The 26400-nt window shown below is 43.7% G+C and overlaps 3 protein-coding genes across 6 annotated transcripts in view; 1 reads left to right on the top strand and 2 right to left on the bottom strand.

The window, feature by feature from the left end:
• Positions 1 to 8427, top strand: part of LOC123957468 (protein diaphanous homolog 1-like) — a 131477-nt gene extending 123050 nt beyond the window's left edge. Inside the window, exons 29-31 of one of the 2 annotated variants that reach the window (XR_006821798.1) lie at positions 7263 to 7401; positions 7650 to 7785; positions 8304 to 8427. The gene's annotated coding sequence lies outside the window, so the exon portion shown is untranslated. Of the gene's footprint in view, positions 1 to 7262; positions 7425 to 7649; positions 7786 to 8303 lie in introns of both variants that reach the window. The other variant, XR_006821799.1, reaches the window with a different exon arrangement.
• A 323-nt stretch (positions 8428 to 8750) lies between these two features.
• LOC123957471 (protocadherin gamma-C5-like) lies at positions 8751 to 23770 on the bottom strand. 3 transcript variants are annotated; one of them, XM_046030297.1, is made up of 5 exons: positions 21064 to 23770; positions 16538 to 16596; positions 15415 to 15468; positions 12874 to 12971; positions 8751 to 11437 (listed from the first exon to the last, which is right to left on the bottom strand). In XM_046030297.1, the coding sequence occupies exons 1-5, from the start codon at positions 23527 to 23529 to the stop codon at positions 11154 to 11156; spliced, it is 2961 nt and encodes a 986-aa protein (XP_045886253.1). In that variant the 5' UTR covers positions 23530 to 23770; the 3' UTR covers positions 8751 to 11153. The 3 variants fall into 3 exon arrangements, with proteins under 3 accessions (XP_045886253.1, XP_045886254.1, XP_045886255.1); XM_046030298.1 differs by lacking the exon at positions 15415 to 15468 and having other exon boundaries at positions 21064 to 23769; XM_046030299.1 differs by lacking the exon at positions 15415 to 15468 and having other exon boundaries at positions 8751 to 11434; positions 21064 to 23768.
• Positions 23771 to 25839: 2069 nt separating this feature from the next.
• Positions 25840 to 26400, bottom strand: part of LOC123958215 (protocadherin gamma-C5-like) — a 6267-nt gene continuing 5706 nt past the window's right edge. The window contains exon 5 of the mRNA XM_046031471.1: positions 25840 to 26394. Coding sequence (XP_045887427.1) covers positions 25840 to 26394 — 555 coding nt within the window. The remainder of the gene's footprint in view (positions 26395 to 26400) is intronic.

Genomic DNA, 26400 nt, shown 5'->3' with positions numbered 1-26400 from the left:
ACCCTGCTTTCAGTCTTTATGCTAAGCATAGCCAGACGGTCCTATACACTCACTATGCATTCCCCGCGTATTAAACAGGGCAGACAGGTGCAGAGGGGCTGCGCTGGGTGCTTGATCTTGAGGGTACCTGCGCCTTTTCCCTTTTCAATGCAAAATGTCCTTAATTTATCCATCCATTGTCAACCTGCGTAGAGGGTCGTGGGGGGCTGAAGCCAATCCCAGCTCACATTGGGCGAAAAGCAACTGGGGTTTAAACCCACGACCTTCTTGCTGTGAGGCGACAGTGCTAACCACTGCACCACTGCGCTGCCGTCCTTAATTTATTTATTTTTAAATTTGTAAAGGCCCTTTTGTGAAGGCCTGACCATTCAAACTATTAGTAAAATGAATGAATAATAATTTCGCACTAAATAAAATGACCCACATGATGACTTTTCACCTGATGGCTTCATCCATAACAAGTCCTCCTGTTCAGACACCATTAGTGATTCAGCAGCACCCATACATACAGGACACCTTTGATTCTGCCGGTAAGAGGGGTTTACCTCAATGTGCTTGTTGTGGGTTGTTAGATGTATTTTACAAGAAAGACACAAAGAGTACATGCACAGTAGTTGTGTATATTGCTGTGTGTTGCCTGTAGAAGTAACGTTAGCTGCCGGCTAACACTATGCCGACAGCTAACGTTACTTCTACACACAGATAAACAAAGGTGCTCTGTTAACTTAGTTCTTGCTGCTTGAGGGGGAAAATTTTCACAGGCATCGAGAGGTGTGGTATTTTTTATGTAATCTGACTAAAAACTCAATGACTGGAAATACATATAAAAATGTCAGTGTCAATGTAAAATAAATGATATTCCTGACATCAAAGTTAAGAGTGAAGAAGAAATGACCGAAAAGGTATGAAATTTTAACGTGAAAGATTAATACTAGTTTATTAATTTAGATTTATGATTAGACATTTAGTCAATAAAAATCCAAATATATCTCAGATTCACAATGCAATATATAAAATCATTATCACAATATTGCATACTGTAGACACACAAGCAAGCAACACACAGACAGAAACACACACACCCCTGTCTATAGATTTGTTTGTCTCACTCTTACCCCTGCCATGGTGACCCTCATACTTTCCCTCATTAATGTTTCCTTCTCAGGTTAAACCCACACTTTTTTGAATCTGGCATCTTATTTCCTCCACCTGCAGCTCTTGGTGTGCAGAAATCTCTGTGAACATCTCCCTCTTATTTTCTCGTAGCAGTCAGCCTTTGCAGCGGCTGCAGCACTACAGCAGGTCAGTCACTGTGAGCCAGTCCCAAACATTCAACAGTCTTTACATCTTTTCATGGTCACATAATTGTTTAATCAGCTGATATATATCCTATGTATGTTTTAATATCTCTAGTCACCTCCAGAAGTATCAGCAGCAACAACATCATCAGCAGCAACATCCCCAGCAACTCCTCAACAGCAACTGTTCCCTGTAAGTTACGTCAGCACACAGTGTTTTCCTGGGTATTCCCTGTGTTTCTTTTTAAAAACAGCATCACAGTATTTGCTGATGTATCGATACAGAAGCATCTGTATACGCATATCAGCAAAGAATACATAACAATATATTTGTGTATCAATATTTTGCGAACAGCCCTATTTAAAATCTTGTTCCATGTGCCCTTTTTATAAATGAGCACCTGCCCTTCCAAAGGTCTCTGCACGGTCCTGAAGCAGGGCCCCGCTTCACTCTCGTGTCAAAGGTCAAAGCAACTTGCCTATTAGTGTTTAAAACTTTGATGAGAGGATGAAGAGGAAACTAGACAATCCTTCTGGGCAGAAGAAGAGAAAAAACTCAGTGACAGCAGTCAGATAAACTTGTGTTCTTTCCTCTAAAAGTCAGATGTCAGCAGATAACAGTGATGTTAAGTTAATGTGCAGCTGCAGTGAATCTCTCTGTCTTGCTAACCCAGCTGGGCAGTGCATCTCGGTCTGTCTGTGTCCTGGTTGCTTGCCAGACTTTGTGCCTTAACAATGTTAGAGTGAAATACAAGTATCTTTTACGTTTGATAAACACTGACGGGCAATGAGTTAAACTGCAGCTAGGAAAAGATAATCGCGTTGCGCGTGAACATGCATTCATGTGCATGCATACGTGCATTCCATCTTGGGCTGAAACGATTTATTTATTAAACCGATTAATAAAATGTTTAATCGTTTAATCCATGTAACTATACAGCACACTGTTTCGCACGGACATTTATTACTGTCGTACATCGCGCTCACGCTGTGAACATGATGTGATTATGATGGCGCTGTTTGCAAAGTGGAGGAAGAGAGAAAATTGCGAGGGACAAAGAAGAAAGTGTCCAAAGTATGGGATTATTTCAAGCTAAAGCGAAATTTATGTCGCCTCGGCAACAGCACAAAGGCAGCTGAACAAAAAGTAGCCGGGGTTCTGCCAGCAGACCACAGACAAGGTAACAGTAACAGCAACTTTAGCATTTAACTGAAATCATGACTGATTGTTTCACATTTCACGTGTGTTTTCGTGACAAAACGTGGTTTGAAGACCAGCGTCGGGTGACACAGCCGCTGTCAGCTCGTGTAATGTGTGACCCCGTCACCGATCAGTCACGTAGTGTGAACACCACAACGACTTCAAGACTCCTGTCAAAAGACGGCAAGTTGTGTAGTCTGAACAGCACAGCGATCGGCCGACGCTGAAAGTCCTATAGTCTACACGAGTGATGTTTGTGTTTGTAAAGCAGCTGTCTGGTTGTTGGTCTGATGTTTGCTGTATGACACACTATGAATTTCCCAAAGGACCAATAAATATCTATCACCTATAAACGTGTACATCTGATCCCGTTACTTCTTAAACGACACATCGATGAATCATTGAAATAATCTATAGAACCTTCGAATACTAAAATCATCATTGGCTGCAACCCAAATTCCAGCAGCAACCTCTGTGTGGACCATGCACACAGATGTGATGGCACTCCTTAAAGTCGCACATCATTTTAAAGGGGACCTATTATGCTTTTTCATATTTTCTAGCATTTCTATAATGTTACAATGTCGGATGTTCATATTAAACATGACCAAGGTTTCAAATAATGAGGTAAATGTATTTAAAAGAAATACCTGTGTGCCAAAACCTCAGACTTCCTCCTGGTCTGAATGCTAGATTTTAAACTGTTCGGTATGATGTCATTACAGCCGAATTTCCATATGTGGTAATTTGCTCCAGGCAGAGACTTCTGGCCACGCCCACAAAGAACATGCAGCCCTATCCCTGCAGCAACCTGGTAAACACATTAGACAACGGCCAATCAGAAGACGGTGGGCTTTGGCAGGGGGGGGGGTCTCAAAGAGACAGGACCATCTAGAGTTTGTTTCAGACAGAGGCTGAAATGAGGGCCTGCATTAAGAGCTTTGAATCATCTCAGTGTGTCATTACCAACAGTGTGACAAAGCGTAATTATCTTACGCTATTTTACGCTGAAGGGTACCTTCAGCGTCCATATGAAACGCCACCGTTTGCTACATTGCAGCAACACAAAGGAGGCTAACCCTACCTGCTAGGGCCAATGTGCACAGCTGCAGGGTTAGCCGGTCGACATGCATAAAGTCAGTGACTTAGGTTTAGGTACTAACATTTCTGATGGTTATGGTAGGGGTAGGGGGCTTCGGGGGGATGTCAACATCTTAACACGAACGTAGCTAACTAGCTAGCTAGCACTTCCAGTCTGTACGAGATGCCCCAGAGAGTCTCATGTAGATGCTAAAGGGTACCTTTAGCGTCAAAGAACTACGCTTTGTCACTTTTTCTGAAAGTGTTGGTTTTGGACGCCCTGAGATGAGAACTTTTCTTGGGGCCCCAGGAAGGTCAAGACCGGCTTTGTGCTAAGCTAGGCTAATTGTTCTTAGCTTCAGGTCCATACTTAAGATATAAGTAAGCAGATATTATGTGTTTTTGGAATTTTACAGGATATGTGTTTTTGGAATTACAGGATTTAAGTTTGGTGTTTATTCTGAGTTTCCTTTTCATGACAGCAGTTACTTTGTCAGAGTGGCTGAAGATTTTTCAAATGACGAAAAATTTCATTATCTCAACCTCTGCATCTGGATCCTTTTATCAGCCAGCCAGCTGAATATGTAATAATGTTAAAGGTGGACTCCCCTCAGAGTTTGTATTCCAGCCTCCAATATCAGGCAGGGGCGTGTAGGTTCAGGGGATAGAGAGAAGGAGTGGGGAGTGGGGAGCTTCATGGTGCACGCTTATTAGCCTGAAATATCCTTGAAGCAGCTGCACCATTTCCGCAGCAACACCTGTCGCCATGGTGCTGAGTTGTCGACATGCCTCTGTGTCAGTGTCTGCATGTCTGAGGTGCTGCACATTCACAGCGTGTCCGACCCCTGAGAACACACACACAGAGCACACACTTACTTCCCCGGCGAATGCCCTGTTATGTGCAAAATGTCACACATGCAGTAGCGACAGCATTCTCATGTAGCCACACACACGCACACACACACACAATCCTTTCTAGCAGCAGTGTTAAAGAAGTAAAGTAAGAAAGCAGAAAGAGGGTTTTTAGCTTAATGGCTTCTTTGTTGCATCCTTACTTAGGCTACTGAATTCACCCTCCCTCCTCGCTTCATTCCCTCTCTTGTCACTCGGATGGGGAATTTTGCGTTTCCATGACAACCACGGTGGTGGAGGAAATGGATTAGATACTCTGCATCGTCTGTACTGGGGGTGTGGTATCTGCATGTTTGTGAGTGCAGGATGGGGGGTGGGTTATGGGTTTATGGGGTGTACAGCTTGTAAAGTGGGATTGGGGTTATGGTTGAGTCTAGGATGTGTGTGTGTTGGAGTGTAGAGACAGGGTGGGGGCAGGAGATGCCCTCAAACCACATTGCACCAGATGGAAGCTTTTGATCCCCTCAAAACATGCACATTGTTCTATCTTGAGTGAATGAAAAACAAATTGAGGTCCATGAGATTGCTCTTCATTTTGTTTTTTCTGCCCATTACCTGTGAGCAGATCACATGACTTATTACTGCTTAGTTTTGCACATTTGACCCTGATGGAAGCATAAGACACTTCTTCCCTTCTTTTAATCCAACCTTGCTGCAGCAAAATCAAAATGAGGCAACTAACCCTGCTTCTGTCACCCTGAATTCAACCCTCACTATCCCCCAATCTGCCTTTCCCCCTTCATTCCTGTCTCCCTGTCTCCCCTCTGTCTGATTTCCATCCTCCCAGCTGAGAAAACAGGCGCGAGAGCTCTTGGCAGAGGAGATGAGGGTGAGAGAGGGAGAGCAAGAGTAGAGAGGGAGCTTTTCAGATGAGGAGAAAAAGGGTTTGCTTCTTTGAAAGGGAGCATTGTGTTCTTCTTCCACATTGCTACAGCTCCATCTCTGTGATTAAGGCGAGCCAGCAGCCAGCACATTACTGTGTCTCTTTAAATCAGGGTACTGTTAGCCTTAGCAACGTTCAGGCTCCAGTGGTCCAATGCTCCTGCTAAATGGCCTCCCCTTCTTTCTTTCAGACGGCTGAGCTCCCTGTTACTCTGCCTGATGGACACATTCCTAAAATTCGAAATATGGCGTCTTTAGCAAAGCACAGAGAGGGATAGTAAGAGAGTGCATGAGTGGAATGTGTTTTCATACTCAACCGATCAGTGAATATCACTTGATATTTGTTGTTGTACAGGACAGCCGGAGTGTATTTTTGGAGCTGGCTGAGTGTGCCAACAGGAAAAAAAAGATTCCATTCCTTTCTGCCCCAGTTAATTTTTCATTAGGAACATCCATCCAAAAAAAAACAGCAGAGTCGCTTTCTTGCTGTCTTTGCATGAGAAGAAATCACATTAACCCACTGCTGTCTGTTTCTGAGTCTCTGAAACTTTCATATGTAATCTCCACTAAGTGTGTTATTTGGATTCAGACCCTGCTTAACTTAACTGTGTTACTATATACTATATACGTTTCATCCCAGAGTTACTCTCCGGTAAAGTGGTGAAGACCTGATTAAACTGGTCTTTATCCCTGGTGTGTTTCCAGTGTACATATCCTCAGAGCAGTGCTCTGTCCTCCAACATGTGGTGACCCAATCCACTACAGAGACAGCTGCAGGATGGGAGGAAGGAGGGAACGAGAGGAGGGGGGCAGGGAAGGAAGAAGCGAGCAAGTCAGAGGGGGAGGATTGGGGGAGGGTTCCTTCCTTTTGCTGGACTACTGGGGGGGGGGGGGAAAATGGGCGCGGAAACTCACTTCCTGTCCCGCCACTAGCGGCTATGACATCACATCCAGCTCTTTCTACTCATGGATCAGATGTAATCCTCCTTAACCTGAAATAAGATCCATGTTTCCTCTCGCTGGACTTGCCTAGTAGCTCACGCACTGTGGGAGAGGAGATGACACTGCTCTAGTATTCTGATGAGAATAAAGACAAATTACAATAAATTTGATTACGAGGCTATTCAGGAATTTGTTTTTCATTTGTTAGTGAGTCTGTTTGAATGTCTGACTTCTCCACTGGCTCACTGACTGACCACAGCGTGTAAGTGTGTCTGTGAGCTGCCACATGCCTGCCTACATGTACTTGTCACATTCAGGATGTGACGCTGCCTGTTATTCACTCCTGTGTCCAGGCTGTCTGACTAATGTCATTACCTCACACAGGCTGTCCATTGTCAAGTTTCAGTCTGCTATGATTTCCCTCTTTGGACAGCCCTGCTATACATCACTAGTTTGAAGTTTTTCGGCTGTGTGTGTTTAATCAGTAGGAATGTGCTTAATTAACCGTAATAGGGTGGGGAACCTAAAGGGGGCAATAAAAGAACAATCTCCCCATTCTGTCGGGTCTCCCCTCCGGGAAATGGATGACACATGGGGACAGTGAGGACATTAGGAGTCTCTGTCAGCTGATGTTTGTCATCCTGTGACTCATAAAGTAACTCTAAAGCTATTGTAAAATATAATAGCATATGCATATTGTACACATATGAATACTACATCAGTTCCCTTTGATTGTTACTCAAAATAGCTCTCAGATGGAAGCTCATTCTGTAGATCTCCAGTGAATCACACAGGGGACAAACCCACAGTGCGTTCTTACCTCTGACTCATCCACTTATGTCTGTGTGTGGGATGATATCTGCCCAGCTCTGCCATGTTTCCTTCATTTGTCTCTTGTCGGAGTTGCCAGGTTTGACTAAAGGCTGAATATGTTTGTCTCCCTACAGGTCATTCCACTCAGCCAGGCCCCGAGCCAAGCCAATAATGGCCACTGGATCTGTAATGAAGATGTGGAGAACAGAGAAAAGCATCCAGCCACTGGGGCTGACAGTTGTCGTGGCAACCACATAACACAATGAGAGCAGGGTGAGAGGAGTCGGCCATTTTGGGTATGTGACTCTGCAGTGTAGCTATGCTGTGGGAATGCTGCCGTGTGAGTAATTGGATTGTCGAGTTAAAATTATTTTATTTTATTTTTTATTAATCAAAGGAATGTTTAATAAAAATAATTCATTTCAAAACAAGCAGATGTGGATTAAAAAAATATATTTAATATATTTTTTTCAGGTATGCTCTCAAACATCTTATAGCTTTCATTCTTGTGTAATCTTCAGGCAGGAACCTTAACTTGGAAAAATTGCACTAGCTGGCGTTAGACTGGATGTTGCGCCTAATTCATGAACAACACTCTCATCATCTGCATCCCTCCAGCTCCTCAGTCCCTTCCTCCATCCCCCAACATCTGCAGCAGTAAGTTAAAGCTTGCTCCTTTTGTTTTGCTCAGTGACGTCCCATGGGCTATTTATAGGGACGTATGTTATTGTGTAAGACCTTGTGAAAGGCACAAAGAGCCTGGGCAGGCTACCATGTTCCCTGTAGTGGCCCCAGGATCTGTGAGAGTAAAGCTACAGATCATGTTGCTCTAGTATGATGAGCTAGAGGAAGAGACAGCCAGTTTAGGTGGAATGAATATAGACATGTTTTTACTTTCAGTTTCTTCAATGTCTTGTTACCATTAATCTATTTTCTGGATTTAGACATTAGCAGACATCACATAATATAAGGTCAAGTGTTGTGCAATGTCCATCTTTTTTGCTGATGTATCAATCACCACTATGTCTTTATGTTTCCTGCTTTTACTTAAATGATTTTCTTGCTGCGGTGACTTTTAAAATAGTAATTCCAGTAAATTTGATAATGTTGTACAACTCAGTTAGACTCATAATTTTGTAGATTTAACGCATATAACGGTGTCCTTTTATCAACAGGAGTTGCATGGCAGTGAAGTGTCCTGATTCATTACTCCCATGTATCATGTGCAGAGGGAACAGTAGTTGCCAAGTCTGTTTATTTTTAACTGAAAACATCACTGGAAATAACATTTTGTGGCCACATGTGTCGTCGTCTTTTCACGCCTTTTTGTCAGCCACAAAAGATGCCTGAAATGGACCAGGGGATAGAGCAATGCTTCCTGGGAAACATTAAGAGTACCTCAGTCCTGCTGAATGGACAAAAAGCCCCAAGATGCATTGCAAACCGTATCGTACAGCATGTGATGCTTTTCACAGGTGAGTCTCATGAATGAATAGGATAAGCAGCGTAATTATTGATACACAAAATTAACTCACTTAAACTATAGCTTATGTGAAAATTACACATATTAGCATAAAACAAACCACACAAACACACACACACACACACACGTATTTCTTAAATGATTTCAGAATGTTTTTATTTGAAATGTCAGTGTACAAGAGAAAATAAAACAGCAATATAAATATTAGCATAAAAATAAGAGTAACACAGGGGTAAAGCGTGGGGGCTAAGCATTTGATAAGAAAGATAATACAGCAGGATAGAGTAGTATTAATTCAGCAGCGGACGGACTTACACATATATAATATTTATAATCATTTGTTCATATGGACAGAAAGAGAATGAGGCATTCTTTCACAAATGCACAAGATAAAATCACCGCAAAAGAACATTAAGAGGTTACAGAAGGATAGAAACATTTCCATATTTTTTTTTTGTTTTGTTTCTTTACAGGGTGATAAAAGATAGTAGAGAGAAAATGAACACAAAAATATGCGCAACACATATCACAAGTTAACTAGTCTACGTGTGTCACTTTGTTTACTTATCTAAAGTTATCTTTAATTCATTTATTTACACTGAAGAGTTAGTTGGCTTCCACGGTGCTTAGTTACTACATTGCAACACAAACTGTTGAAGAACATCTCAGGTTTTTATTCATTGAGTTTTTTTTTTTTAAACTGTGGTTTTCTTATTTTTCTTGAAAAACAAAATGCAACACATTCCAGTAGTAAGCCACGCCTTGTGGAGAGGGACTTTTGTTTTGAAAATGTTAGACGTGGTCCCTACAAAGAACTGGCTCATACCATCGACAGGACCTGTTTATTTACAGTGGGGAAGAGCCTCGCAGGAACGGGGAGGGGAGAGGAGAGGTGACGGGTAAAGGCTAAGGTTTCCCACTGATTTCAATGGAGGAGGGACTTTTCAAAGGGCTCTCGAGTGGTATGTCCTCACCAACAGGGACAGATGTGCTTGGCTCTGTTGACCTCTACCTGGGTCAGTGCATTAGAGAAAGTTTAAGGGGTGGACAAGTCAACAGTGGTTCCTCTGTACATTCAGTGGGTAGAGCCAAGATTGTTTCCCCATCCTTCCGGTCGTTGTAATGGTGCCACCTCAGTCTGTGTACCCCTCACCACACCCCCTCCACACCCCGTGACCAAGCCTGCAAGCTGCCTTTTCATGCAGTTGTATCTGGCCAGAGGCCTGACAGACAGATGGACGCCAAAGTAAAGACTTCATATCTTATGCAAACAATTCCTCTATGCTATCGAATCATCATCTCCCAAAGAAAAAAAAAACATGTTACTGTGTCACATCAAGAAGTGTCTTCAGCACTTCAGGATAGTGAGGGGAAATAATCTAGCGGCTTGCAAAGTGTCTAGAAACTCCTAAGCACTTACGTTTACCACATCTACGCATTTCCCTAAAGACCGAAGTGATTACTACCCCTACATCATCATCATCTTCAAAATATGAACAGTGCATTTCTCTTTGTTTGGCTCTCAACGTGGAGTAATGAGTGAGGGGAGGACACGAGCTGGGTTGTGAAGAGGGGTGGGGAGAGGGTGCAGGGCAGCAGGACGTTTGCGCCCATCTGGAGGTGTTACACGAGAAGCCAGTCCCTGCTGCTATACCACCTGTATGGACAGCATGGCTGGTGTCTCCATGACACAACGCCATGTCACCCCACCCTCTGCCAGCCCTTCCTCTGGGTGCATGCTCAGGTCATAAAAATATCAAGAGATTAAACTCGTACTTTTTTTTAAAACTATGATTACAAAAGTAATTTTCATTTTGTGTCAAGTAAATGCTACATGTGCATTATATTGACCTGCGATTGGAGGGAGGATAACAGATTCAGGGTCTCCTCTTTGCTTTTGCAATGCATAGTTTGCAACTCTAAACTAGTATATGTGGTTTGAACCTTAAAGAGCATGCAGAAGAGTTTGTAATACCTGTCAAACAACAGCCTTATATCAACAGGACTTATGCTTTAAGACCCTGCAAGGCTAACCCTATATAGGAATCAAATGGATGGCAACTAGCGTACTTTACAATGGCTGACTTTCCACCTCAGGGAAAGAGCACAATAAATCCAACATGAAAGACACTTAACATTTCATCTCTGAATACATCACTGCGTATATCCTTGTTGTCCCAGCAAGGTTCCTTACACTGAATCTCTTTGTCCAAGTTAATTTGATTTAACTAAAAAAAACAAACAAACAATAACCCCCCATACCCTGCCAAAATGATCCACCGACAAAGATTATGTGAGCAATACTCGACCTTTAGCACAGGACGGGTTATCAACACCAGTGACAGCCTTCAGCACATTCAGATTCTTCACGACACTCTTTCATAGAACCATCAACATCGTCCATGTGATTAAAAGTGAATTGCTGTCATTATTTAGACCGTGGCTAGCATGAGTGACAGCAGAGCAGTAAGATACCTAATGGAAGGGGTATGGGGGGTTGAATTTCTCATCAGATCCGGCCGGGTTTTTCATTCTTCCACCTCTACTTCTTCTCCTTCTTGGTGGACTTCTTCTTGGAGGCAGGGGTCTGAGCGGCTTTTGGGGGCTCGGGCTGGGCCGAGGCCTGGGGCGGGGGCAGCGCCTGCTGGGTGGCCTGCTGGGCTGTGGCCTGCTGCTGCTGGGGGTTGGAGGTGAGGGTGGCCGTGCTGCCAGGGATGTAGACGTTCTGGCGATAGTCGGGCACATGCTGCAGGGTGAACTGGGGGCTGTAGCGGGTGCTCAGACCCATAGTGCCGGGCCCCAGGGTGGCCGTAGCCTCACTCACTTCTGGGAGGAAGAGAGACAGAGTGGGGGAATAAAGGGTGAGGGGGGGAGAGGAGAGAAGGATGAAAGTTGTTAGACAACAAGAATTTGAAAGTTTTACTGTGACAGTGTTGTATCAAAGTAGTGAAATGAAAATAGGTCATAAGAAGGAGATTAAACCAACTACTACAATAAATATGGTACTTGAGATTCCGTGTGTACTAGCTAAACTAAAAACTCAGGGCAGTAGTAAAAACAGGGATGATGAAAATGTCTCCCCAGCACACTCCTCTGTGTTTCCAGTGTGTGCGCGCATGACGTAGCTGCTCGGCTCATAATTCTCCCACAAACCCCTGCATTGCAGAGCCAGAGACACAAACGCTCCCTCCCTCGCTCTGTAGTTCCTCTCAGCCTATATATGCAGACATTTGCACATGAAGCCTGTCGTGCTGACTGCACTGGCTTCCAAAGAGCCAAAGCAGTAACTGAAAACCCCATATTCACACAGTGCTTTGTTAATTGATTACTCCTGCGCTGTGCTTACCAACACAGTGACGACCTTCAGTATTTGTCACATGCACTGTTAGTTCTTTCCTTCCTGATGGAACCAACTTTTCACTCTGTCTAACTTTGTGCTGATATGCATGTTACTGCTATGCCCAAGACAGAGCCTTTTCTCTCTCCGTCTCTGTCTCTCACTCTGATGGAAAAAATTCCACACTACGTCCGGTGCAGTGTCCAAGAGGGGGGAGGGTGTGTGTGTGTGTGTGTGTGTGTAGAGGGAGGGAGATGTGATGTGTCAATGGTTAAAACAACAATGGAAACAATGACCTGAGTCTATTTGGTAACAATCCTGTTGCGTTTGTCTCTGCATCATTTCTGTGTAATTTGTGTTTGTCACTGTATTGTGTGTTGCCAATTGTATGTGTATTTTTCCAAGTTATTGCTAAGGCTTCCACAGTAACAGCCCAAATATAAACCACGGTGTGTGTCCCCTCAGTCACTGCAGGAACTGAGAAACAGGACAGTAGAAGAAGGATATGTTGAGCAATATGGGAATCTTTGGTTGTGTATTACGTAACTGTCCAAGCTGCTCTGGTAGTCTTCTGCTTATAATAAAACACTGTGAATGTGAACAGTGTGTACAGTGAAAACATACATCTCTGTCATGTTATTGAGTTCAACACATAAACTTGTACTGTTTATTTGAGGAACTGCAGGTAGTGACGTCCACTGTGTGAGTAACATCTGAGGTGACGCTTATTAGCATGCAACCATTGCATGGAAACGTCGATGTGGACCCAGAGTGCTTTATCAATGAGTGAGTCTGGCTAGGTGCCCTCCAACCAAGCAGGAACCTAAATAAACCATTCCTTCCCACGCACCCTCGTTAAGTTTATGTATAGAAACAAAATGAATTGATAGAGACGAGGAAAAAGATGAGGAGGTATAGGACTCACCGTTGGCTGCAGCCATCAGGGCCTGGAGCTGCTCAGCCTCAGTCGGGGGTTGGGGCCAGGGGCCAGTTCCCATGGCAACCTCAGGTCCTCCGGTTGCCCTGTGGCGAAAACAAAAGAACAACAGTAAACAACTGGTCGTCCCCTCCAATGTGTGTGTGTTTAGCTCACTGGTTTGACAGTTGGTGGTTTATGATGTAAAGGCAAAGCAGCTGACGGCGAAATACACAGCCTGAGGAGAAGGATAACAAGGAGGATGTATAATTTACAAAACAGGGAGTGTCTCAAACAAAGGCGTACTCTTAAACACACTCTTGTTAAGGCATGTACAAATGTGTCTGCACACAGACACACAGTAGCAAGCGTGTTCGCGCATTCACACACAGTAAACATGGCACGACATTCACTCTCTCGCCGGTATGACCATGAGCTGTGCCGTCTAGTAAATCTTAAAGAAGATTTAAAAATTTAATGATCCCGCCGTTAAAGGAAATAGCTGTCTGCATAGTCACACATGCAGTGCTCAGCGAGCACTGAACATTTCCATCTGGGCAAACTTCACCTTCAAAGGCTTGTTTATATAAGGTCTGCGATTTGCATGTGGGGGCAACACAGGAGAAAGCAGACCTGTGATCTATTACGCTCACCTACTTATTTCCATTCCCACACTTATGACACACCAACACAAGCTCTACGACTGAAAACTAGTTCACAATGCTTTAATCCTATTTCCTGTTCCCAAAGTGCTAATAAATCTCCATCCGTGGATTGTTAGAGGGTGGTTTTGATTGACAACACAACTGCAGTACATTATCTTCATGCTGCTGGTACGCTGTGTCAGGACAAAAAAACAATAATGCCACTTCACTTCATTAGAAGACAAGTCACATAAAATCCTACAAAACCATTATGGATGCTAGATGCTATTCTAGAGTTATTCCAGAGCAAAAACAATACATATGGTTTGAGCTACTCTCTCAAGCTCCTGAATATTGTGCCTGCATGTGCAATACATTGGTTATTTGACTGTTTAGGGTAATAACCAACCACCTGAGGGTATTTAGTGGAGATCATTAACGAACAGGGACATGTGTAAAAGGTTCTGGTGGAGTTTACAGCTCCAAAGAGGACTGTAAATGACACATTAGGGATTAAAGGCACACCAAGGTTTCACGTCCTTCTTTCTGACAAGTATAGGCTGTAGTAATAACTGAGGAAAGCAGGACTGTGTGTGTGTGTGTGTGTGTGTGTGTGTGTGTGTGTGTGTGTGTGTGTGTATAGATAGTGTGTTAAATACATATAAAGAGGAACACCCTCTTTTCTATTTAAAATAACAAAAAAAACTCTTGGACAAATTGGTTTGCTCCAGAGAATCAAGAGAAAGGGGAGGACACAATGAGGGGAAAAGTGGGAAAGGAATTCTAAAAACAGGGATTTGTTTAAGAGCAGTTTGCCAGATCTCACTGCCAAAACTCTGAAGTGGTTTTCAGTTCAGTGCCAGAGAGGGACTGAGGGAGAGAAACATGTACGTCCTGTGCCAGGCAGCCAATGAGAAACAGGCCCGGTCAAGTAAAGGCAGGGCAGCCATTTTGTGCCTCTTCACATCACTTAAGATAAAAGGGAATGCTTCATTTGTGCTAAATCGGCATTTCTCTTAACTTATCACATCCTGTGGTTGCGTTAAGCGCTTCCTGTGGTCAGAATTATCACTTCCTGTGGGCAAGATTGTGGACTGTGGTCCAGACTCCAGAGGGATGTCCTTGGTTGGCCAGATAGGGCTATCGTTTTTCCTTTCCATACATGACATGTTTTATCTCTAAAGGTGGTGTTGTTTTGCCGAAAACCTTCTAGACATTAACTTCAAACTTTCATTTAAACTCATTCAGTTGGTCACATGGTGTACATGCTGACATCAATCTCATCTGCGTGTTGACCTTGAGGGTTTAATGTGGAGAGCTGTTTACTTCATTGAGGAACTTTTTAACCTCTAATAGGCCTTTTAAGGAGCTAAATCATGAGACAGCTGACTGCATTGTCTCTGTCTTGTAGTTGTTCAGCGGATAAATCACATGAAAAAGCCACATGTGATGATGTTGAGCTACAACCATCACAGACACACATCAAAGGCAACACTGTATGCTAAGACAGCCTGCTGAAAGGAGAGCAAACAAGAGCTCTCACACTAAAACGACTATATGTATAGCACACATACAAGGCATAACAAATCTACAAAACACTGCACGCAAACTCAAAAGTGTCACAATCCTTTCTATGCCACAGCAGGCATTGTGGCCTATGCACATCGATCAACAAACCCCATCAAACTTTTAGGGAGACTAACAGAAGCTATGGGTTAGGTCATCTACACACAGCACAGCACTCAACTGCAGTGCACTACCTAAAAGATTTTTGCCACTCTCTGCCCTCATCAGCCGATTTGTGATGGAGTCCTTCTTCCACCGAACAGTGAGCGGACAGACCTGAACACTGATCAGCTGCTAAGGACAGAGAGTGACCAGATAGTATCTATGTCTAAATTAGTACCTTGTCCCACTCTTCGGCGTCCATCGTATGTGTGTACCGTACGGCATGTGGGGACTAAAAACACAAGAAGTTATACAGTCTGATTAAGAATCATTGTGTATTTGACTGAAGATTGGAGTTGGTGTGAGAAAAGGGGAAAATGCTGAGTTATTGTGTTCTAGATCTCAGTGGAAAATATGTTGCATCTGTCATATCTATTTAAAATACCAGAGTAGGGAAGTTAGTTTTCTTTTTCTCCACCACTAACACGAATTATGTCCAGTGTATCCATAAACCCGGCGGTATTCTATAACGTCAGTGGCATGTGTTTGTGTGTCTAACATTTCCCTGACTTGGCTCAACAGAGCTTTTTGCCCCAGCTGGTGTGTTCAGGGAGAAGCTTTGACTCACTGAATGTGTTGTGCAATCAGTGAAAACTGTGACTGCATGCACTCCATTTTACGCCCCCTCCCCTCAATATGGGCAAAGAGCAGTCCATCAACACAAATGCTCACTAAAATGCACATCTATAATAGAAACACATAATTCACCTATTGTCTTTTAACGGACGAGTCGCTAGTGTCAAAAATTAAATTTCAAGTAAGCAATCTGTACGACCTCTCAGATGGCAGAAAATGAAGAGTGAGCAAAAAGGATAAATACGCCGTCCCATCCCCCCACTAGCTCTGGTCACAGTCCCTCATCAGTAGTACTGAGTGATGGCACACAGGCTCAGAGAGCGCAGAGAGGAGAGGAACAGGAGGGGGAGGGGGAGCTGAAGCTGCGGCAGCCATTTTATGAAGCAGCCTGGAACTAGGCGGAGATGCTCAGTTCAGGAGTGTAAATCAAGAATCTGAATTCACTGTGCACAATCAGGCAGTAAAATGCAACCATAAATTACAGCATCACTCCAATGTAGTTCAAAGTGTTATTCGGATGGTTGCATTGTGACTTTGATGTCATTAGTACTTTACAGTTAGCACCCTGCAGGCAGCCAGTTCTTATGTTTACAGCACTCACTATCCCCCTCCTTCATCATTCCCTCTGTCTTTGCGATAAGCTCGCCTTGTGCACCACAACATGTCCTTGACATTACTGGGCATTTTATCAGCGTGTGTGTGTGCACGCATCTCAGTTTACTCACCCGCTAGGTCCAGGTCTCTGTCCCTGAGTGAAGCGCCAGTCATTGTTGGGGGGCTTTTGCTGTGAAGAGAACAGAAGATGCAACATGAATTGCATGAGTTGTAACCTTTGGTTCAAAAGATGTAGCTTTGTGGCTTACACACGTGTGTGATTGTGTATGTCTGCATGTCTGTTTGGGATGTTAAAAACATTTTCAGTATTTCAGTGACGCTTAGCAAAGATTTACAGATGGCAACAAATATTTGTATGCTCAGGCATCCATGTTGTTCCAAAAGCTCAGGAGCATATAGTGCTGCAGAGGAGCGCGCGCACACACACACAATCAAACAAACACACAAACTAGGGCTTTGCTTATAAAACAGGACTCAAAGTTAAAAACAAAACAATAAGAGAACTACATAGACACATAACTGAGCAAGTAGCTATAAAATGGTGTTATGTACCAATGCAGTCAAAAGATGAATCAGATGTTCAAATCTGAAAGGGAATTTCTCAGTGGATGACCACTCAAAGAAAGATCAGCTAAAATACAGAATTTAACAGATCAGGCAAACCATAACTGTGACACTCCTCCGTGTCTGTGACTTATGCTGACAAGACTTTTTGATGCTACGATGGCGCCTCAGCAGTGATAAAAGCCTCTCTCATCTCTGCGTGTTCCCGCTACTCTCCATTAATGTCTTCAAGCCCATTGCACTCTTGTCCATCTCTACCTCACTGGCCATGCCACCATGTCTTTTCCATCTCTCTAGCTCTTTCCCTCTCTCTCCGACTCTCTTGTTGTGCAGTGATGCAGTGAATAGGCCCTTGGCTCGGCTCCAGATTCTGCAGCCTAATCGACACAAGAGCTCTCCGGAGAGAGAGGCTGGCAGGATGATGTGCTGCATTATTAAAAGAGCTGTTCAACCCAGGGGAATGATGGAAAGAAGCAAGAGAACAGGAGAGGCAAGAAATACCTACACAGAACGAACAGTACTGCAGGATAAACTAGTGACTATCATGACTAGAGTTAAGTAAATACAGGTTAATAAGGATCAGATGCACCAGTGACTTATTGAATTCACATAAAGGACAGAATATAGCTGTCAGTGGATTAAATTTCAGCATGGTCACTCAACACAATCATTTAGAAAAGGAAGATAGAGTCAGATAAAGAGAAGACGAGTCTACATGGTTCTGTCCTCATAACAAACTGCAATGCCAGAACTCACAAGTCATCATTATTACAACATAAAACCATAGTGGATGATGATGATGAGAAGAGGAGGGAATTTCTGAACTCTTACCCTCCTTCAGAGTAGAGGTAGGCCGATGTTTATTTAAAAATGGACACAGAGAAGAGTATATGTGTGTGGGCACTCAATGCTGTCTGAATTTTGGTAAGGAGAGGAAAAAGATCAGCACTGAGTGGAGGCCAACATCCACAGAGAGGCCCAGCATTCCAGCTGTGTGACTCGTTCTCACCACACAAACACTCGCAGACACACGCTTGTCATTTCCAAGGTTAGATCCCGCTGCTGGCATGTAGAATAAAGAGTAACAGGCTCTGTGCTGGAATACTGGGCCTCACTGCTAGCTTAAGGTAAACACCTCATATTCTGTCTGAATGCCTCATTATTGACAGCTTAGCTGCACAAACACATCACAAGCAGAGGGGTAACATCCATAAGAATGCAGTTCTCTTCTGCTCAAGAAGAAAGTCAAACTGAGAACCTGCTGAACCACAAACTGTTAAGAGTTGCTGCTTCTCAAGATGCTTTAGACAAAAGTTGCCAGAGAAAACAAATCTCAAGCTAGGTTTAATGGCATACAGCAGGGATCAAAACCTAATTGACTTTAGCTCCATTTATCTGACCATCTTTAGATGTGTTTTTTTTGTTACATGACTCTGAGTCAATCCCTTAAGACAGATGAGCTGAAAATATTAAAAATGCAGAAGACCTTTTTCAGAGTGAAAGTTAAATTTAAAGGCAGGAGATGGAAAGAGAAGGTCAAATAGACTACTCAGGGAGACTAGGCCAATGGAGAAAGATGTAGGGATTACAGTTCTGTGGGCCTGAATTCTCATCTACAGAAAGACCTTCATACCAGCCTGGAAGCTTTAAAAACTGTCAGTCTGCTTCCCTTACATCTTTAAGTTGAGCCATAGAGCTTTTAGGGCTCCCCAGGTGAATTACTGCCAGACTGAGTAGCTAGTGCAACACATTTTCTGTCAGTCATCTTAAGACATGAGATGGATATCCATGATGTGAGCTGGATTCATAAGGCGGTACAAGCTGGACTGATCAGCGCATGGGCCCATCTGGACTTTATCCAAAATATTTTGAAAGCATGTGAATGTGAACTTTAATAAAACATCTGGTTTACCGGTTAACCACTTCTTTATCATGATACACAAAGATTTATCCAGGTGTACAAAAGAAAAATCAAAATAATCTCATCCCTTCCGCTCTCACTGACAGGGACGAAAAAATACAGTACATACAGAAACAAGTCTGTCTGGTACTCTTTGCGGAAGATGCAGCTTCCTATCACAAACACAAATTGTATTGGTGTTAAAAGAACTGTGGCTGGACTGCAGCTAGTGCTCTGGTCTGAAAAGAAGAAGCAGTGTCTGCTCTGTTGCTCTGATAACCTTTAGTGTACACACACACAAATACACACCACACCATCTAAACATCCAAACTTCAGAAGACAGGCATACTTACACATCCCAGCTATTTTTCATTATTTCCAGAGACAGAGCTCTCTAATGCTAAGCAATGATTACTAAAAATATACAGAAAAACAGGATATGTAACTCCTGACTCTATACGCTGTTAAAGCATAATGTGTGGTGTTTGATTTAAATACTCCTCTCCCTTAAACGAACATCATGACTCAACTGACCAAAACCCTTGAGAACTGTTTTTTCTGAACTGCATGAGCCAGTTTGTTGCATGTGCAGCTTTATCATCCATAAAAAAGTATGTTTACAAAACACCCGGCCTACCTCGGTGCATGTGCCAACCCCTATAAACTCCCACAGACTCAAAGAGTGAAAAACTGACAACAGGATTACATGGCATGTTTGTCCACTGAGCCAGAAAGCTCCCTTCATCATGGGAATATTTCTGTTTTAATGCACAGATTTACATGTTGCAGGCCATCAAACCTTTTAACTATCTGTGCTAGCACAATGTGCCAAACAACACACTGCAAATGAAAAGAGGATACAAAGAAGAGCCAGTGGGAAGTGACTAACAATCGTGCACTAAGGCCCCAGGGTCCTACTAAAATTACACACTACTAGCAGGGCTCCTTGTGCCTGATGCTTTGTACACATGTAAGCTTCCCACAGTGACCACACTGCTACTCTAAAGCCGCTATAGCCTATGTCATTTGTGGCACACGTATGGCCATCCTTCCTTTCCCTTTATCTGTCCCTAATTCTTTTTCCTCTGTTGTCCTCATTGCACACGTGTCACTAGAGCAGGGAGACAGATGGTACCCTGCTGACCTGAGGGACAACCTCATTCAGCACAGAGAAACTGGAAATTTTTATAGATATTAAACAGACACTAGGGTAAACTTCCTGTTGTGTGGGGAAGAAACGGTTAGCAGCAAAATTCCACAGCAACAAAAATGACCTTCAATCAGCAACTCTATATTAAACATGACATGACTGTGGATAAACCCTGAGAACGGATTGAAGGAGAGAGTGAGAAAGACCAAGGATCTAAGAATGGAAATGAGAAAAATGTCTGTACAGAACTTACACAGCCAGAACAGCCTCACTCATATGATGCTGAGTGCTGGAACCAATCACCAAAAGTTCAGAGGACAACAGGAAGTCAGGGGTCAGGCCACTGACCTCATGAATTCCTGTTTTTTGGCTACGGCTTTATTCTTTTACTCTATCCCCCGCCCTTACCATTTTCTTTCCTTGGCCTTTTTCCTCTCCTTCACCCCCCATCTCTCCCTCTGTCATCCTGTTCCCCTCTGTCTCCCAGCCATTCCACTAAGCCAACACTGCAGGACCTATTTTCATCTGTTTGTCTCCTCCTCTCCATCTGTTAGGAGCACTTACATTTCTCCCTTTGCCCTTTCTTTGCCTATCTACAACTAACTTCTTTCTGTCTGACTTTGTCTTTATCTGTATCTTTCTCATCCATAAAGAACAGTTCCTCTCTGTTAGTTTAGTTATTGGATAGTAGTAGATAGTAACCACATTTCCTAGCCTGGGGTCACATTAAATAGTAAACTGTTCTTCACTCTGCCCAAACCTTTCTAGTAGGACAACAAAGCTCTAAGTGCTTTTCACCATGTCGAGAGAGGGATACTCCTGCTGAAACAAATGCAGATAAAATACTGCAGAGGTACGTGACTGAGGAGATCTAGGTTTGCAATCTGCTTTTAAGAGTCAAAGCATTGAAATTATCATTTTAAGCCATTCATTGTATAGATATACCATTCGATAGATATTGAAACACCTCTATTGGTAGTATCCCACCAATGCCATGCTTATTCTCCCACGTAATCCCTCACCTCACTGGCTGAGTTCATAAGGTGCTTCCTGCTGAGTGTCATGTTGAGTGTGTTGTTGTGACTCAGCATGGGGGTCTTCATAAATACAAAATCACTCCGGCTGGATATGGTGGAGTAGCAGGGCCTGTAAGTCCGTGTGTGCGGATCCTGGGGGCCTCCCACTACCTCCATATAGCGTATGGGTCCATCAGTATTGAGCTGCAGGTGCAGGTCCTTGCTGGGCCTCTGATGGTAGCGGCTGGTCCTGTGGCGACCATAGCAGCAGCAGCAGTCAGAATCTCCCAGCCCTGGGCCACGGTGCCTAAGGCAGCGTACCATGAGGACGACAAAGGTGATGAACGACACAGCTGAAACACAAGCTAAAGAGATGATGAGGTACAAGGTGATGTCCGACATCCCAGTGCGGTGGTAGAAAGGTGTGTGACGAGGGCTTGGTGGAGCATCGTTTGCCGTGCCCTTCTCATCCACAGTTACTGTAATGTTCACAGAACTGGACTTTGGTGGGTCACCGTTATCCTGAATGATGATCACAATGTCATAACTCGAGCCTGCTTCCTCCTCAGCCCACTTGCGGGCTGTGCGGAGCTCACCGCTGTGTGCCCCAATACGGAACATGCCAGCATTTGGTCCAGGTACGATGGAGTAAAACAACCATGCATTGTGCCCACTGTCTGCATCCACCCCTACAAGTTTATTTATGAGGTGCCCTGGGCTGGCCGATGGGGGCACAGTGAGCTGTAATGTTTTGTCTTTTGGGTAGGAGGGGTGTACAATCACTGGCACATTGTCATTCACATCCACCACAAACACATGCACAGTTACATTGGCTGTCCGTGGGGGCACCCCAGCATCCCGGGCCTGCACCTCAATACGGAAAGCGTTAAGCTGTTCATGATCCAGAGAGCGCATGCTGTAGATGTGACCACTCTCTGGGTTAATATAGACATAAGAAGAAATGGGTGAGCCCTGGACCATGCTGGAAAGGATGGAGTAGGAGATGCGAGCATTGTCACCAAGGTCTGGGTCAGTGGCTGAAACGGCAGCGATGGGGGTGCTGGGAGCATTGTTCTCTGGGATGTCCACAGAGTATGAAGGCTGAGAGAAGGTAGGGGCGTTGTCATTTACATCAGAGAGCTTCACCACAAAGGTGGTTTGTGATGAAAGGGGAGGGGAACCGGCATCAGTGGCCTTGATGACCACTGTGTACTCAGGGACAGTCTCACGGTCCAGGTTTCCAGCAGTGGTGAGGCTGTAGTGCATGCCAAAAGCAGAATTAAGTTTGAATGGTAAACCCGGTTGGACAGTTAATGTAACCTCCCCATTCACACCAGAGTCCAGGTCCCGTGCACTAATGAGTGCAATCACAGTCTCTGGTTCAGAGTCCTCTCTGATTGGACTGGTCAGTGATGTCAGTGTCACCTCTGGTGCGTTGTCATTCACATCAATGATTTCCACTATGACGTTACAGGAGCCCTCCATAGCAGGGGAACCACCATCTCTGGCCTGCACTGTGATGTGATATGCATTAGCTTTCTCATAATCCACATCCCCTTTCACGCGGATCTCTCCGTTTTTAGAATCCACACTGAAAAGGTTGAGAACGCGCTCCGGTGTGTATTTACTAAACATGAAAGATATTTCTCCGTTGTTACTCGAATCAGCGTCAGTCGCGTTCAATTTCGTCACTAAAGTGCCCCGTGCAACATTTTCTAATAGTCTAACTTTCTTAACCGGCTCGTCAAAGACGGGCGAATTGTCATTTACATCCAGAATTTTAATAAGCAGAAGTGTTGAGCCAGATTTCTCCGGCTGACCCCCATCTACAGCACTGAGCAACAGGCGAAATGAGGCCTGCGTCTCCCTGTCCAAAGGTCTATCCACAACTAGCTCTGGAAACTTGCTGCCGTCACTTTTAGTTTCCACATTCAAAGTAAAGAAGTCATTTGCTGCTAGATGGTAAGTGCGTAACGAGTTGGTCCCCACGTCTGGATCGTGTGCGCTCTCCAAGCGGAACCTTGTGCCCGGCGCAGCCGCCTCTGATATCTCCAAAGAAATGTTGCTGGTTGAAAACTGCGGTGCATTGTCATTCACATCCAGAATGTCCACCACGACGCGCTGGATTTCTAAAGGGTTCTCCAGAAGTACTTGAAGGTGTAGTGAACACGCTGAGCTTAATTCACACATTTCTTCCCTATCAATTTTTTGTTTAATAATCAAATCACCGGTCTCCTGCTTTACCTCAAAATACTGTGTTGTGGATTCCGACACAACCCGCAACCTCCTCTGAACAATCCGCTGGGCAGTAAGACTCAAATCTTTAGCGAAATTCCCAACGACGGAGCCCGGGCTTAGTTCCTCCGATACAGAATAGCTGAGCTGAGCGGACGCACAGGAGAGGCAAGCTAGATAAAAGCAAAGCCTCGACAGCCTCCCTCCTCCGGAGCGCTTCCTCTGTCTGGAGTCCATTGTGCTGCGCTCCGAGGATCGGAGAACGGGAAAGTTTTTAACTTTTCCTATCACCGTAACGTATCCATAGTAATGTTAAAACGAGGCTGCCAGGCTTGATGGTAAACATTTCCGTTTTAAAAAAAGAGCGATGGGAAGTTTTGATGTGATCATGACGGCCGTCTTTTGAGAGAAAACGAGGACGAAAATCAAAGTATTTTCTGCCTCCTGTGAAACTCTCCGCTCTGTCTCCTCTGCCTCACTGCCCTCGTGGGCGGGGAGAGGCCACAGAAGGCTTCCCTCTCATTGGGAGACAGGGCTGGATCCGCTCTGCCACACAGCTCACACACACAGTGAAAACTTTTCACTGACTCCACTTCCACTGACAGGCAAGTATCAACCTAATACTCATTTGAAAGTTTAAGAGGACAGCAAAAGCTTAATAACATAAGGAGGAATATGTTGTGACTGTGGACAACAATCTTTTTCATAATCCAAGAAAACAAATATATGGAGGATATATGTGATTTTATTGATATAGGCTACTGTTGAACAATTCAGTCACGTGCTCCCATTGAGTCAAAACACAGCAATATATGTAACAGCTGTTCTATATAGCAATGCTATTTGTATCCGCAGGGGGGCATAGTTTCTAAACTGGTTTTCCCCTGCCATAAGTCTACGTCAAAGGAAAGTTTCAATGTGGCTTCACTATACAGTTGAGATGTTTTATAACATAGTTTAAAGTATATTGAAGCTATAGAAAGGTAGCGGAAAATTAGAAGACAGAAATAATGAAACAACATTGTTGCAAACAATACAAAATACTATATAAATTGACCAAAGAAAGAAGGGCAGAAAAATAGTGATGAAATTCTAATCTCCTTTAACCTGAAAATTAAAACGGAATATTTTTTTAATGAATTTTTTTGTTTTAGCTAAGTTATTTTATAGTCATTCACTGCAAAGAAATATGGTATTATGTTAAAATAACATATTAGCATAACCAAATTCTACTAAAGCAGGAATCACAACCCTGCTGCTAACTAGGCTAGACATAAAAACTTAATAGCGAGTTTGTGCGATTTGGTTTATATTACAGAGAAACAGTACACATATTTCCCATGTGCACCCTTAGCCAGTGTTGGGCAAGTTACTCAGAAATTGTAATATATTACTTGTTACTTATTACTCCTTAAAAAAATAATATTATTACTTTACTTATTACTGGGTGATAAAAGTAACTAGTTACGTTACTATATTACTTTCCGGTGTTTCCCACAGAATGACAGCAAGGGGTGGGGGGGGGGGTTATTCTAAAATTGGTTTGTGGTTTGTGCTGCGTTGTTCGAGAGAGAGAGGGTGCGAGCCAGGAGGTAGGCTACTGCAGGAATATATGCTCCTCAATACAGCAAAAATGATTTTAAATACGCCTAGTAAAAATTTGGAAAATCAATAGTCCGCGTTGATAATTATCCAACTTATAAGCTCATTATGGGAAACACTGCTTTCACTACTCCCCACCCCCAAACAAAACAGTCTCTTTTTAACTAATATCATATTAATAACAGCAGCAAGGAGTGTGGTTTTTACAAACCATATAGCCTAACGTTTCTTAACGCCACCGGCTGAAATAAAAAAAAAAATAAAGCAAGTAAATCCCGACTTTTAAACACCGGTTTTACTGCACATGTAGCCTAAGAGCAGTATTCACTAGGTACAAAACGTTGCGTTAACGCCACTCTCTCCCGACGAGTCCAACCGTCAGTGACAGCAGCTGCCCGAGTTTCTTTCTGTAAGTTTCACGTTGCTGTGCTGCTTCTGCAGATGCTTCAATAACTCAGATGTAGAAATGTTCGCGGCTGAAAGCTTTTTGCTGGTCGTACAGAGTTTACACTACATGACAACGTTCTTTGCATCTTAGACTGTGACACAATAATGGCAGTAGCTACTTACAGCTGTGGAAAGAACGCCTCTCCCCCTCGTTCTCCATTCTTCCTTTACTGTTTGGCAATCAGCGGACATGAACAACAAAGTCCGGCACCGCTGAGCTGTCGCACAGTGGTGGATTTACGTCAAGGATGGTGCGTTCAGTAACGAGTAACGCAGCGTTACTTGCATTAGTAACTAGTAATAATATTACCGTTTTATAAAAGTAATTAGTTACACTACTTAGTTACTGGGGAATGTAATATTATTACCAACACTGCCCTTAGCGCACACAATCAACGAAATAAAGGTGAAAATCGCGCTTTGCTCCTAAATAAGAACAACAACTAAAGAAAACAGAATTAGAGGAAATCTGTTCAACCCACATTTACAGATACACAGTTACATATTGCCCTGTTGTTTTCTGCTCACCTGCTGGCTCTCAAAGGTCCAGGTGCTGTCGGGTAAAGACGCATCCAGAACACTGATCACCTCCTTAAAGTCAGTGGTGCTGCTGGGTTTAATCAAAGTGAAATCACTGTACTCTGACATCGGAGACATACAGGACCTGAAGGACTGACTCTGAGACAACATGTCTCCTCCCAGGACCTCCACGTACTTTATAGGTCCGTCAGTATTGAGTTGTATCTGCAGGTTTCTGTTGGGGTTCTTGTAATCATCACAGTCGCTCCGTCTCGTGCAGCAACTACCGCTGCTTCTGCTGTTCCTGATGCATTTAACCGCTAAGATGAGAAAAGTCAGCAGAGACAGCACGGACACCGAGGCCAGAGAGAGAATCAGATAAAGGGTGATTCTCCCAGTTTTCTTGCTGGGCTCGGCCGCTTTCTGTCGGAGGTCTAAGATGGGCTCATGGAGGCCGTCCTCCAGCAGGATGGACACCGTGACGGTGGAGGACTGGACCGGTTCCCCGTCGTCCTTGATCTCTATAAGCAGCCTCTGAGA

The sequence above is a fragment of the Micropterus dolomieu genome, linkage group LG19, assembly GCF_021292245.1.
Source record: "Micropterus dolomieu isolate WLL.071019.BEF.003 ecotype Adirondacks linkage group LG19, ASM2129224v1, whole genome shotgun sequence".
Lineage (NCBI taxonomy): Eukaryota > Metazoa > Chordata > Actinopteri > Centrarchiformes > Centrarchidae > Micropterus > Micropterus dolomieu.
Note: the sequence above shows the minus strand (reverse complement) of the source record. Positions and strands in the feature narration are given on the sequence as shown.

Bases quoted from the DNA above. Each gene is read 5' to 3' on its own strand.
- LOC123957471 (XM_046030297.1), bottom strand. From the start codon at position 23,529: ATGGACTCCAGACAGAGGAAGCGCTCCGGAGGAGGGAGGCTGTCGAGG. The intron at 15,469-16,537 runs GTGAGTAAACTG...TTGTGTTTTTAG, and splicing joins CAGAGACCTGGACCTAGCGG to TCCCCACATGCCGTACGGTA. The intron at 11,438-12,873 runs GTGAGTCCTATA...TCTTCCTCCCAG, and splicing joins CCTGATGGCTGCAGCCAACG to AAGTGAGTGAGGCTACGGCC.